Genomic DNA, 15,002 nt, shown 5'->3' on the forward strand with positions numbered 1-15,002 from the left:
ATCTAAACGAGGAAACTAGGTGCCCAGCCTGTGTTCAGTCACTGCCGAGTTAAAGGAAAGGGTGGGCAGTCACTGCAGTTGGCGGTGGGAGTGGCAGGTGTGAAAGCTTGGCCTTGAGCTGTTATTCTTAGCTCTGATGGTCTGCGGACTTGGGTAACTGCTATAAAAGCTTTCTAGCTGTAAGCAGAATACAGTCCCTGGTGCCTACTTTCTAGAAGAGCTGCTAGGGAAAAAAAAAAATTAGAGGCTCTGCCTATGAGAATGAAAGTTGTTTTGCTTCTAACATATTAGACGCAGAACAACTACTTAGGTGAAGGTTTGCTTTGCTAGAACGTTTGATAGGAAATTTGGTGTTTTTGAATCTGGCAAAAAATATGGATTAGAAAAGTGGCTGATTATAAGTTATTACTTATAAGCCCAAATGCTTGGTCCGCTAAATATTGTGATTTTTTTTGTGGTGATGCATGTTTCAGAAACACTCATCAGACCTTCTGCCTCATATAAGGAACCTTTTGAAGGTTCTCTTCCACCTTTCTTCAACAAGGCCAAAGTTCGTTTCTGTCTTTCATTGTAACTTGATGGTCTTGATTGGACAGCCACGTCTGGGGCTGATTACGAACATCTACCTCGACAACCACCTACTTGCTGCCTTTGTCAGTGACCAGGCTGTACGCTTTTCCAGCACGAGGCTCCTACTTAGGGCAGCTGGGGCCGAAAGCTTCAATACCTGTATTCTGTCTTGGAGGAGAGGATGAGTTTGTGTAAGCAGACTCCAGCTCACTGCCAGCTCTGAATTCCCAGCCACCAGCCTCCGTCTTCTTCTCTGCCTACCATTTATGAGAGATAAATAAGTTTATGCAAAAACAAAAAGAGGTACAATTATAAGATGACACTGTAGGGAAAGTTGTTACACAAAAATGCATGCAATAAACTATTATATATAGGAGGGATAAACAACAAGGTCCTACTGTATAGCACAGAGAACTTATTCAATATCCTATGATAGGATAGACCTAGAGTCTGTCATACAGAGTGAAGTAAGTCAGAAAGAGACAGACAAATACCGTATGCTAACACATATATATGGAATTTAAGAAAAAGAAATGTCATGAAGAACCTAGGGGTAAGACAGGAATAAAGACACAGACCTACTAGAGAACGGACTTGAGGATATGGGGAGGGGGAAGGGTGAGCTGTGACAAAGCGAGAGAGAGGCATGGACATATATACACTACCAAACGTAAGGTAGATAGCTAGTGGGAAGCAGCCGCATAGCACAGGGAGATCAGCTCCGTGCCTTGTGACCGCCTGGAGGGGTTGGATAGGGAGGGTGGGAGGGAGGGAGACACAACAGGGAAGAGATATGGGAACATATGTATAGGTATAACTGATTCACTTTGTTATAAAGCAGAAACTAACACACCATTGTAAAGCAATTATACCCCAATAAAGATGTTAAAAAAAATATATATATATCCTATGATAAACCATCATGGAAAAGAATATAAAAAATATATATAACTGAATCACTTTGCTGTATAGCAGAAATTAATGACTTTGAAAATTAACTATATTTCAATTAAAAAAATTTTTAAATGCACGCAGCAAAATCACACATGATTACTTAGGATCAGCTACGAGTTCAACTCAGAACTGCCCAGCAGTCACAGCTAATGGAGCGCGACTCCTTCTCCTTCTCTTCTCTTCTTCATAAAAACAAGCAAAAGAAAGAAGTGCAGCGTCCTTCTATCCTTCAGTGTCCTTGTCCTCGTGTCCTCTTAGACTGTCCCAAGCTATGGCATGAACCTCACCAAAGTTCCAACCCCATGTCCAATATTACTCAGCTCTCTGTGTTAACTGAAACACAAGCTAACATCATATTCCACACAGGCCCCAATGTCCTATCATCTCTCCTGATACCTTTCTCACTACATCCGCTTAGGTTTAAACCGCTCTTTACCACCCATGAGAATGGAAGGTAAGTAGTAGCTTGCATAACCCAAATGCTCAGATATCCTAAAATCAATGGAGTACATCACTTTTTACTCTCTCCTGGCATCCAGCCGATCTGTCTTCATAATTACATGTTGAGTGGAGGCTAGGATTATTCTTGGTCCCTTGGAATCACTTCTCTAAGTAAACGTCAGCGTTTATGCAAAGACCCAGGAACATCACATATTACGATAATGGTAAAGTTGGGTTTAAAGCATTTCATTGCAAATCTTTGCTTGTTGTTATGAAAGAGGAGAAGGGAGGAGGAGGGGGCGTCACTGTCCATTAGTTGCGGCTGCTAAGAGGTCCTGAGCTGACCTTGCAGCTGACCTTTCCTTTGGTAACCTTGTGGGATTTTACTGAATGCATTTTTTTTTTTTTGCATGTGGCATCTTAGTTCCCTGACCAGGGATTGAACCTACGCCGCCTGCAGTGGAAGCGCAGAGTCTTAACCACTGGCCTGCCAGGGAAGTCCCTATGGCACGCGTTTTGTGTAACAACTTTCCAGATGGTCTCATCTTACAATTGTACCTCTTTACTTTTGCTTGGATTTATCTATCATTATTTATTGAACATATCTTCTGGGCCACGGTGCTTTTGGGAATGAGGTGGCATGAGTTACATAGGCAGATAGAAGAAAAGCAGCACCGTAACCACAGGTGGAGCTCTTAGTCATTCTAACTGTCAGGCAGCCCTTGCCTAGGGAGCCAGAAGAGGCAAGCTCACTCCTAAATATGGTATAATTGACACATGAGACACTGAGAGTGAGGCTTTCATACAAACCTAGAGACGATGGCATCCTTGCAAACACCCGAGCGTGTCCTTCTTTGTACTCTGGAAATTGTGATCAGCCAATGAAATGGGCATCGTCTCTTTTCTTATTGCTTGTATACAAGCCCAGCTACAATTTCAGGGACAGGAAAACGTCACTGATGGTGTGAAGCGCCTGTCTGTAACAGTGCTTGAGGAGTAGCCCAGGGAATCCGTGGATTAAAGGTCGATGTTTAGTGTGTCTGTTGTGGGTGAGCAAGGTGGCATGGCCATACTTTTACTTTCTTTTTTTTTTTTTTTCCCAAAAACATACGGCCATGTGAACATCCTGCCAAAGCAAGAGAGACCCCTGAAGCTTAAACTCTATTGGCTTCAGGGTAAGTCCATTCCTGCGGGTACCATATTGAAATAAATGTCCACCTATACTATGCACATTTGAACTTTCTACTTGTGTACATGAACTCAGGAAACGTAGGTCATGACTCTACAGGGACTAGATAGGAACAGGCAAGTATAAATGTAAGACCACAAGACTACAGATTGGGCTTTAAACACACACACACACAGAGAGGGTTTTCTGTTTTTGTGGAACTTCAGCGCCTCCAAAGATCACCTCTCCAGACTCTGCATTGTCTGCCTGCATTGAAATGTTCACTTTAAGGGGGAGGTAATCAGCTTAATACATTGTCATTCACTCAGACAAGCCGGACTCAAACACCATTCTCTGAAGAGGACTCATGCTGAGCACTTCCATATTCTAGAAGCCAGGTGATGGGGGAGGGAGGGAAGGGGGTGGGGTGCGGAGCACACAGCCGGTCGCAGAGCTTGGCGCTTGATTGATTGATTTTTCAGGCAGTTCAGATACTGGTCTGGAGGTCTCCATTGAGGAGGGTCCTCTGCGTCTCCGTGGTCTCATTCAGCCGGGATTTGTCCTGCTTACTGTCACTTCGTTCCCCGTCGTCTGTGCCGCTCACCTTGACCAAGCAGAGGACATTCTGGAAGCTCTTCTTGAAGTTGTCAGACAAGAAGGCATACAGGATAGGGTTGGCACAGCTGTTAGCATAGGTGAGGGCCACCACAAAGTCAAACATGCCCTTAAGGGCTGGGGTGGGACTGATGGCCACGGACACCGAAGAGACATTGAAGATGTAGAAGGGGAGCCAGCAGAAAATGAAGACGGCCACCACGATGGACACCATCCGGGTGACCTTCTTCTCAGACTTTTTCCTCTTGGAGGAACCCACTCGGATTCCAGAGGACTTCACTTTGATGATAATGAACAGGTAGCAAAGACAGATGATGGTGAGGGGCACCAGGAACCCCAAGATGAAGGCGTAGATGATGAAGCCTGTGTACCACGCCCCGGATTCGCCTGGCCAGTTGATGGTGCAGCTGCTCCTCCCCCATTGGTTGCTCCGAAGGCCAGCATATATCATGATAGGCAAGATGACCAGCAGAGAGACCCCCCACACAGCCACGTTGATCATCTTGGCTGTCCGGGGTCTCCTCCACTTGGCCGACTTGATGGGGTGGACCACAGCCAGGTATCGGTCAATGCTCATGACTGTCAAGCAGAAGATGCTGGTGAACTGATTGATGCCATCCACAGTCATGACGACCCGGCAGATGGCCTTGCCAAAGGGCCAGTGGACCAGAGCCACCTGCATGGCCAGGAAGGGCAGACCCAGCATGAAGAGTTCGTCTGCGATGGCCAGGTTGAGGATGTAAACGTTGGTGATGGTCTTCATCTTGGCATAGCGGAGGATGACATAAATGACAAGCGTGTTGCCACACAACCCAATGATGCAGACCACAAAATATATGAAGGTGAGGACTGCATTGCTGGTCAGGTCATAGTATGGCTCTGTTTGGTTGGAAATGTTGGCTGTAGCCACGGAGCCACTGAGGTCGAATGGAGAGGAAAGCCAAGGTTGGGTCCCATTGAGTAGTTCGTATGCCAGATCCATGGCTGCCTGGCAGCTTAGGCTAGTTCCCACCAGCCAGAGACCTTACTCTCACCTTCACGGGTCCTGGAGGCAAAGGATCCACTGTGGCATCTGCAAGGAAAAAAGGAAAATTGATTCATCAGTCAGAGGCTACTTAAGTTCTCACCAGCTTTCCGTGTTTCTGGTTTGCCTTGTCAGATGCTCTTCAATTGGAAAGTGTGTTATCTTTCACATCAACGTGAGCCTACCAGCCCATTCTCATCAGCGTGCAGGCTTTTTGAGTTGTTTGTCCACTGGGGGGAAAGGGTTTGAGTCAAGTCATCAGAGTTTATCTTGTCACCTTTGGTGATGCACACATGGGAGTTGGCGGTGGCTGCAACACAGCGATTCCTAAGCAGCTAACTGGTCCGGACCGCTCCAAGCTCTGTAAAGAGGCAGAGCTTGGAGAGGTCTGACCTCAGAGGAGTCTGACGCCGGCATTCCTGGCCTTTTCCCCTTGAGGAAATCTACGTTGGCTTGTCGACTGCTTTGGAGTCTTTCCATTCTGAAAAATCCCATCGTGGAAAAATCCCAGACTTCAGAGGTGAAAAAAACGTAGGGTCCACCCATGGAGCCCACGTGACCCCGCGCCAGGCACGTGACCGCTCTGACTCTCATCTGTTACAGTGGAGGTGTCATGAAGGCCAAGTGATGCGGCGGAGGTGAAAATGCCCAGCACTGTGCTGGCTTCATCATCAGAACTCTAAAAAATTTTATCTTTTCTCCCTTTTTCATCTACCATTTTACTTATTTCTAATTTATTGAAAGCTGCCTACACGAGGAACCAATTTATAGTCTTAAATATTAAAAATAAAGATCTGGCTTGCTTTTATTTTTCAAATGTATGCTGTAGTTGATTTTTGTTTCTTCCGTTTTTGTTTCTCGTTACTCCGTGCTTGACCTCCTCATGCCTCGGAGAGTCCTTGCCCAAGTCCCTCGGCAGGATGCTCATCTTTTAACACCCCAGAGAATTTGCCTGTGATCCCCTGATTAGGCATAAAAACAGGAACCGGTGTGAGGGAGGAAGGCTCATTCACAGAAGTGAGTTCCAAACACAGATGTCGCTCGTTCACATCCGCTGTCCCCTTGACCTTGCCAACCATCCTATGAGGTGGGGATAATTATCCCCATTTTACAGATGAGGAAACTGAGGCTTAGAGAGTTTAGGGAACTTGTTCCCATTCCCTTGTACATCATTGGTGGAGCTGGGATTTGAACACAGGACACCCAGGTCTTCTGCACTTTTCGCAGCATCACAGTTGCTGCTCAGTGGACTGGAAAACTAGTGGCTGATAACCGGGCTTTGGTTTGAAGCAGCTGACTCCTGTTTTACCTCCATGCCGAGAAAGTAATTATAACACTGTTGGCTTGGCCTAAGATATAGAACAATAGCTCATCACATAATTAAATGATTTATCTGCGGTCATTCAGAAAACATCACTGGGGGGCTTCTTTGTTCTGGATACCAGGGGTACAGGAGTGAACAAGATATGGAGGTGACAACTTAGGAGGGGAGACAGGAAGGATGCCAACTCTTACAGGGTGTGAGTTGCATGGAGATATGAACAAAGGATCTAAGAATGCCTTTCTCTGCTGGGGGATTCAGAGGAGGCTTCACGTGAGGAATGTTTGAGTTGGGTCTTGAATACATGAAGCCAGGAGGGCAGGTAAGAGGTCATTCTGGGAAGAGGGAGGCTGGAAAAGGGGTGATGTGCTGAGCTCATAGTGGGAATAGTTCATTTGGTGGACACATTTCCTCTGAGCAGGGCGCTTTTCTTGGTGCCTGAGTGAAGACTGGAGATAGCTCCTTTCTGCTTGGAGAGACTGCTGATGAGTTATAGGGGACTGAGCCAGCAATGAATGCCTCAGGATGCTTGCCCACCTCTGCCTCCGGTTCATTCTGCACCGCCAGGCGCATTGCTCATCCTTTCTGTGCTGATTTCCCCACTACACAACTGCCTGTAGAGTGGGGTCTGGGCTTTGTGACTGATCTTCCTGCAGGGTGCTTTGGGGACCCCGGATTCAATGTCTGCACTGGCTGAAAAGCATAAACTGGCAGCTGTTAAAAACAGAAGCTGTGAAGAAACCATCTTTGGCATCCCTGAGTTAACATAGGTTGTTTCCAATATCATTTCTATCTGTTTCGCTAGTTACTTAAATTCTTCTAACCCAGAATCTTATTTAAGGCGCCTGCATTGGAGTATACATTCATCACTAGCATTTCCAGGGTCCCATCTATGTGATGTGCAAGGTCACACTCCTATGTCTGGGTAAAACTGAAGACCTCTGGGCTGCAGAAGCCCTGTGTAGAGCTCTGGGGATAGGGGTGATGATGCAGGCAGGTGAGGGTGGGTTGGTTGAATGCTGACCTCCAGCCCTGACTTTGCCTTTTCCGCTAGAGTCTCACACAATGGGATGGAATTGCATAGGGTCATTTTTGAGAGAGGTAGCAACAGACAGAGTTCAGAGCTTGGTGAAGGTGGCAGAGATGGTAAGCTGGGGAACCAGTCCGGAGTGAGAAGCCTCCTCCAAAGAAGAAATGAGTTTGAATCACAGTGAATCTTACTGCATCAACAGCGAAGTCAGCTGCCTAAGGTCTCTGAGTGACTTTGCTTCATTTGTGTCTCATTGGAAGTGGAGTCCAATGCCAGGCATCATTCGTTGCTGGATTGTGGTTAAATGCACCAGGAAGTTTGGTTTTTCTGCTTTATTTTTTCCAGCCTAAGAATTGTTAGATCCTGGACATGCCTGGTTGTTGGTTTCCTCTGAGACTGACTCCAGCTCTTCTGGAGAGGAGGGTGAGAATGGTCTAGAGCATCCCCTCCCCTCCCAGAGGGGCTGTGGTTCCCAGCCTAAGAATGTTGGGATGGGGACCACGCATCCGGGGTGGTTCTAAATCCTGCTCAGCTTCAGTTTTTCCCTTCTCCCCAGCATCTTTCCCTCCATTCAGGCCCCACCCCACTTCCCTCGGGCCTCCTAAACCCCAGTGGGTCACCGGGCGGCTGAAGCGTGAGCCCCACAGGTTGGGGGAGACTCAGTAGCCAGGTGCAGGCCACCGAGGTGCTGGTGCGCCTAGGAAAAGCCGAGGCAGCGCTGGCTGAAGGGCAGTGGGGAGAGGTGAGACTCCGGCCCGCCCAGCTGGCTCTCCAGGCGGGCACAGAAAATCCTCCTCTGCGCCATCCACCTCGCTGGCCATCAGACCCAAGGGTTTCCTGAAGGATTCCCTTCTGTTTCCAGGAGGAGGAGATTAAAGATTGTCCTGCCAGCACCCTTGTCTCTGAAGGCAGAGAGAGGCCGGGGCATCAGGCACAGCTGGGAGCGGGCGACAGCCGCTTGGGGATTTGGCCGGCGGCTCGCGGGCGCAGGCCAGTCAGAGATTCGGTCTCTCCACACCTAGGCATCCTGTTCTCTCCGCCCGGGCGCTGGGGAGCAGACCCTGCACGGCTCGGGATCCGTGTCCCAGGCCCGGCGAGAAAGAACAAGGGAGGAACCCCTTTCCTGCTCCGTCGCTTCCCACTCACAGGCTCGGATCCCGGGTGCGCGTCCGCAGGAGCCCCGGCGGTGTCCCCCGCCCCGGCCTCGCTCTCCTCGCGTCCCGGCTCTTTTGCGGGCGAATGGGAGAGGAACTGTCGCCGTCGAAGCTGTCACCTGGACACTCGGCTGGGGGACCAGGACCGCACAAGGGCGCACGCCACGCACACCAGCATGCAGCTGTGCGGACACGTCCGTTCCAGCACACACGACCCACGGCGCCCCACTCACGCCGGGACACCCGCTGTCGTTCATTCCCACCAAAATCACCCCCAAAAACACGAGGGTGGAGAACCACGCACCGGGACCTACAGTCGGGCACACCGACGCGCGCACCCCCATGCAGCGCAGACGCACCCAGGTGCCCAAGTGCTTGTCTCTCTCTCTCTCTCTCTCTCACTCTCATACACACACACACACACACACACACACACACACACACACACACACACAGCTCACCTTTGCTTTTCCGCTGCAATCCGCCAACTCGGTTCGCCGGCACCCAGCGGCCGTCCCCAACCCAGCCGGGTGCGCAGCCGCTTGGCCGGCGCTCGGCGTCCAGAGCTGCCCGCTCCGCTCGCGAGTCGCACCGCCGAGAGCTCGCTGGGCCCACAGATCCCGGGCGCCGAGCCGCGGACTGAGGCTCCGGGCGCGAGTGACGGACCGCGCGCGCGGGTGGCTGCGCCGCCTGCACTGGCCGTGCCGAGCGCGGGCCCCTCGGCTCATTTCCCCACGCCCCCCCATTACGTCACGGCAGCTCGCTCCGCCCTCCCGGTCCTGTGGGCGGACAGGGTTGAGCCGCACCGAGAATCCTGCGGGGGGCTCCGGGCGGAGGTCGTGGGCGCCCGGGGTAGAAGGGGACGCGCGTGCGGGGCGCGAAGGGTCGAGCGATTTCGGCCTCCCCAAGACCGGTGGCAGGGACACGCGCTGTCTTCCGTCCGCTTTCACAGAGTCTGTTCTATTTCACCCAGCCTATTCCAGGCAGCTGGAGTGGCGCCCGGCGACCCAGACTTGCTCCGCGACCTCTGCCATCTCTGCATTCAGACAAGTTTGCAAAGCAGTGGGTCATCCCCGGGCGCAGGGCCAGGGGATGGAGCGGGAGAAAACGGGTCCGGGGAAGGCCCTTCTCCATGTGGTGACCAACGCCCCTCCGCAAAGGGTGTGAGCACGCACTCGGGTTCCAAAATTCGGGTGCGGGAGCAGTCAGAGGCCCAGCAAGGGAGCGTCTCATCCCAGCCCTCCCAGCTTTCCACAGCTTGGAGATGCAGTGGCCGTGCAGCCCGTCCCCTACCTTAACCTTGACCGTGGGCACCTGCTGGTCGGACTCGGCACAGCCCCTCCTCTTCCCTGCTGTGAGGGAGCAAATGCATACAAACGTGCATGAAGTAGGTGCTGTGTCCCCTACAGGTAGAGCTATTTATTTTTTGACTGTGATGATTCAGCTTCTGTTCCAAGTTTAATGTCATAATTGGTCCTGCAGCCTCTCCTTCCTCACCCTCCTCCAAGTACACACACGCACACACACACACACACACACACACACACACACACACACACACACACTCACCATCCTGAGTACAGTATTAGAAGACGGGAAAACAGAAAGCAAACGCCAACTATAGTTTTTTTCTGTGGGCTGAGCTGGCTCTGACTGTGCTATTATCTGATTTGCAATTCACCAGTGAAAGTTACAGTCCAGAGGCTGGTTAGCAGGTACGGTGAGCCCTAGAGATGGGTGAGTGACCTGGGAAGTTGGAACCACCAGGTAAGGTAGCAATCAACTGCTAGTTTCTATCTGGGCAAGTCTGTGTCTTGGGGTACCCACCGCGAGGGTGGAAATCAAGGGTTATCCTTGGATGTGTCTCTTTCTGAGATGTCAGTCCTAATGGGACTTGAATCGTTATCCGGGTAGCTCAACAGAATAGGGGTGCCCCTGCTCACCACCAGCTGGAAAAAGGAGGGGTGGTCATAGTACCAGGAGACAGAGTGGAATTGAGCTCAAGAGAACCCTGCATGCTTGGGGTGGGGGGGTCGGGGGGGACAGAGCTGCTGCAGTAGTACCTGTTGCAACTTCTAGTTTAAAACCAATGACCCAGGGCTTCCCTGGTGGCACAGTGGTTAAGAATCCGCCTGCCAATGCAGGGGACGTGGGTTTGAACCCTTGTCTGGGAAGATCCCACATGCCGCGGAGCAACTAAGCCTGTGCGCCACAACTGCTGAGCCTGCGCTCTAGAGCCTGCGAGCCACAACTACTGAGCCCACGTGCCACAACTACTGAGACTGTGCGCCACAACTACTGAAGCCTGTGGGCCTAGAACCCGTGCTCCGCAACAAGAGAAGCCACCACAATGAGAAGCCCGCGCACCGCAACGAAGAGTAGCCCCTGCTCGCCGCAACTAGAGAAAGCCCACGCGCAGCAACGAAGACCCAACGCAGCCAAAAATCAATAAACAAAAAATAAATACATTTTTTAAAAAATTAAAAAAAAACACAACAAAAACGAATGACCCAACTGGTTTCCAGGAAAAGAGGAAGAAAAGGAAGATCCAGGAAATGCCTATTCCGATCTCAAATTCCTTTCCCGGGAACCATATTATCTTTTCAAAGATCTTGAGCTGTTGTTGCCAAACTCCTGTGTTGTTTTTTTGAAAAAGAATCGGTTTTCTAACCTATACAAGAAATGAACCAGTGGCTCTCAATGTCCCCCTTCCCGTCCCCTCCCAACCCTCAGGGTAACCCTGATGCAACAATGCTTTTGTTTTAGTTTTATATAAGTACTACCAGCAAAAGCAGACTGCCCCTGATGGATCGGCTGAATAACCATCTCCCTTCAAGGCAGCTAGCTGGGGCAATTAGTAGTCGTCTTGGGTGCAACCTCAGGGGTTTCCCAGGTGAAATTCAAAACTGCCTCCCCTGGACACGGAGGGCAAGAAGAGACGGAAGAAAGGCAGCCACCGAAGATTGGTGGGTGGCAGTTTTAAGAAGCAAGAAAGTCACACGTGAGGCTTATCTTGGGTGCCGCAAAATGCGTAGATCTCTGCTCCCGCCCTCCAGGATCTTAGACATTTATATAAAGGCCTTAAGGGGGCTCAGTCATGTGTTCGTTCTGGATGGTCTCGGCAACACTTCGCTCTGAAGGCTTTGAGATGGTTCCTAGCAAGGGAATGTACGTTCCAAGGACAGGGGAGGGGGCACCGAGCCTCAGATTGCCCTGGTCCGGCTCTCAGGTCAACTGGCTGTCGTGTCTTTTCCAAGACCTCCTCAACAATGCTCTTTATCTCGGATGATCTGATCCAGTGAAATCCCCCTTCGCTGTCCTTTCCTTGTGAAGCCTCCTCTCCCCCGCCTCCCCATAAGGCAGGTGGGGTGAGTCCAGCCTGGAAAAAGTACTGGCCTGATCCATCCACCTCAGGCACGCCTGTCTCCACCGCAGAGCTGGATGAGTGGAGTCTGAACAACCTTGACCTTGACAGCAGAAACTGTGTAATCTAGAACAATTGTTGGTTTTGTCCGGACAAGGGAGGCTTCCCTCTCCCGGCTTTGAATGACTTGAGAGAGCTGTTTGATTTTGCTGCCACCTGCACTTGGCGGCTACCCTCAGGGTTCTGGTCCCTCTTTGAGTCCTGATGGCTGCTCTTCCGACTTCCCCTCCATCTGCCAAATGAAGTCTGCACTGTCACCGGTGGGGCTGCCTCCCCTTCCTCTGCAGTTTGCTGAGTAACTAAGTAACCAGACCTTGAACCAGAAAAATAGAAGGGCTGGAGAGGAGATAACCTCCACCCTGGCTTGTCTGATATTTTTGAAGCAATTAAATAGTACCTTTCCCTCGTTCAGCACTTAGCAGAGAGACAATAGACAGCAGGAAATTAAGAACAGGGTCAGGACCAAGGACAGGACCAGTGCTCTGCCTGTAACGTGGGGAGATGCCGCCGAGTTCAACCTTCTGTGAGAAGTTCACAGCCCAGGGGCTCTGATGTGAATACAGAAGTCCCAAGTAGGTCATTGTGTCTCTTAGTGGTGTAATAAATTAAATGGGGGAGGAATCGTGACCCTGCAGTCAGTTTAGTGGAAGGAAGTCTTGCAGTTAAGCCTAGAGGAAAGCCGGAGAGCCCTGGGAGGAGGCTTGGACCCGGCTGGGAGAGGTGGATGCCCATCCCAACATCCGGGGTGGTTTTTACTGTCTCCGTGGGAATGCCAAGGCGGAGGCTCGTCACGTCTATAGATGTGGGAAGGGCAGCGCTCCTGGGGTGGAGAACATACAGATGTACAGAGGAAGGGATGGTCCCCTGCGTGTTGCTCATGGTACATGGACTTCTTGGGATACTCCTGTTTTCAGCTGTTCTGTCCCTTGTCACCCACAAACCATGTGCCTCTTACCAAACTTGAGAATGTCAGCTTCCGCATTCCGTCTCCGAGGCTGCATCTTGTAACCAGTGGCACGAAAATCCCTTTCTGACATCGTGGGTCCTGATGGTTAGTTTGGAAAATATGACATATGGTCACCAGAACTCTCCTAAAACTCTGACCTTTTGGCATGGTGGGTCGAACAGTCTCTTTAGATACAGAAGGGGTTAACGTGGGCCCTTTCATCCCCTCTCTCTTCCCCAGCCCTTGACAGATAGGAGTTTGGCTAGACACTCAACTATTTTTCTCTATGAGATTCCTCAATCCATAGGGAATGCAGTGGCTGAGTGAGCGAGCAGACGTCAGAACCTCTCTGAAAACCACCCCTAATAAGTCTAGAATCAGGGATCGTGGTTAGAAGACAGTATGGTTTAGACAGTGTTCCTTTTTCTCTGCCCTCCCCCACTGGGGTAGAACCGCACATCAACCTAGAATCCTGGATCGAGAAGGGACCTTAGAAATGCTCAAGTGTATAGCCCATGTTCCATCATTATACCAGGCTCAGAGAGGCCCGGTGACTTGCCCAAGGTCACCCAGCTAGAGAGTGGCAAATTCATGCCGAATCAGCTCTTTTGGATCCCAGGCGCCTGCCCCTCCCATGGGGACACGACCCTGCACGATGAGTGTGGGAAAGCTGGAGGAGGGGGTTCCCAGGTCTCCCCACCCTCCAGCCCAGCACTTTCTTCCATCCATATCCTTTTCCTGATAACCAAATCCTTGTAGTTCTCACCCTGGCCCAGATCCTTTCTTTCAGCCCCTTGGCGACATAGTTGGAAAACACGAGGCCATCCCCCTCTGGGGTTTTTCCCAGCACGTGCTTCCTATTGCACAGATTCTGCCAGATGTTCTGTTGGAAAAGAGCAGGAGTCTGGGAAGCGCTGCATGTCCGCTTCTCTTAAAGATCCCTCCTCCCCGCCCCCGTGCTGATTAATAACACTCACGGGTAATGTTTATTAAGTACCCATTACGTGCATGGTGGGGACTGAGCATTCCACACCATCATTTCATTTAATCTTCTCAACCTTTGAGGTCCATACCATTATTATTATTAATATTGTTATTCTGAGAAATCTTTTCATGAAGAAATCTATTTATCTTCAGCCCAGTGTTTTCCCAATTCATGTCGCCGTGGGGAATCTTCCCTGTGAATAATTTTGAACACTTGTTGAGTGTTTACTGTGTGCCAGGCACTGTAGTGGACACTTTATGTTAACTCATGTAATCTTGCTGAAACCCTAGGAAGCCTGTCACCATTCTGACTCTCCCCATTTGTGAATGAAGCAACCAAGGCACAGAGAGGTTAAGTACTCCGCTCAAGGCCACACAGCGACCAGTGCCTGAAGCAGGATTATGTAGGATTATGGTGGAGAAGGGGGTCCTTCCTTCCTCCAGTCACCCCCGGAGGCTGATTGAGGTGGAGGAGGAACTATGAATACCTTAATTGTTTTAAATTCTTCTCCCTTCCATTTATCCCCTAATCTCAGGGTGTTTGTTGATGAGTTCTGGATTGTTTCCAAGTTCTCCGAGGCCCAGACAACCATCCAGTCTTTTCTCGGACCCTTTTTCCTCCCCCTTCCGGGTCGAGCCAGGTAACATGTGTCTGGTGCTCTCCTGCTGTGTGACCTGCCCCCTCCCACCTCCATGCTGAATTGCCTAATTAGCTTGCTCTCTGGGCAGGCCTTTTCCTGGGAAAGAAAGAGCTGCCTTTAGGGTCAGATCTATAGATTCAGGGAAGCCAGATGGCCCTCGGAGAGCAGCTAGTACAGGGCTTCACGACCAGGTGGCACAGCAGAATCACCTGGGGAGTTTTAAAAACTAAAGATGCCCTAGATCCATCCTTAGCGATTCTGATATAGTGGACCTGGGACGGAGACCAGATCATTTATTTTAAAGTTCCCCAGATGACTTTAATGTCAACTAGAGCAGAGAACCTTCGCTAGTTAAACCTTCTCATTTTAAACATTTATTTTGCTGTAAATGTATTTATTTTTGGCTGTGTTGGGTCTCCATTGTTGTGTACGGGCTGTCTCTAGTTGCGGGGAGCGGGGCCTCCTCTTCGTTGTGGTGTGTGGGCTTCTCATTGCAGTGGCTTCTCTTGTTGTGGAGCACGGGCTCTAGGCATGCAGGCTTCAGTAGTTGTGGCTCGTTGGCTCTAGAGTGCAGGCTCAGTAGTTGTGGCTCACGGGCTTAGTTGCTCCACGGCATGTGGGATCTTCCCGGACCAGGGCTTGAACCCGTGTCCCCTGCATTAGCAGGCGGATTCTTAACCACTGCGCCACCAGGGAAGTCCAACCTTCTCATTTTAGAGGTGCAGGAACT

General features: G+C 50.5%; 2 protein-coding genes across 3 annotated transcripts in view; one reads left to right on the plus strand and one right to left on the minus strand.

The window, feature by feature from the left end:
* Positions 1-15,002, plus strand: part of SLC39A11 (solute carrier family 39 member 11) — a 411,239-nt gene that overhangs the window by 15,023 nt on the left and 381,214 nt on the right. The gene's annotated exons all lie outside the window — the stretch shown is intronic.
* On the minus strand, positions 230-9,299 carry SSTR2 (somatostatin receptor 2). Of its 2 annotated transcripts, XR_010937142.1 has the most exons (3): positions 8,739-9,299; positions 2,776-4,820; positions 230-827 (listed from the first exon to the last, which is right to left on the minus strand). XR_010937142.1 is itself a non-coding variant. In XM_067714077.1 (2 exons), exon 2 carries the CDS (start codon positions 4,728-4,730, stop codon positions 3,621-3,623), a length of 1,110 nt encoding a protein of 369 aa, XP_067570178.1. In that variant the 5' UTR covers positions 4,731-4,820; positions 8,739-9,299; the 3' UTR covers positions 230-3,620. The 2 variants fall into 2 exon arrangements, 1 of the variants encoding a protein (XP_067570178.1); XM_067714077.1 differs by having other exon boundaries at positions 230-4,820.

This window comes from Pseudorca crassidens, chromosome 19, assembly GCF_039906515.1.
Source record: "Pseudorca crassidens isolate mPseCra1 chromosome 19, mPseCra1.hap1, whole genome shotgun sequence".
NCBI lineage: Eukaryota > Metazoa > Chordata > Mammalia > Artiodactyla > Delphinidae > Pseudorca > Pseudorca crassidens.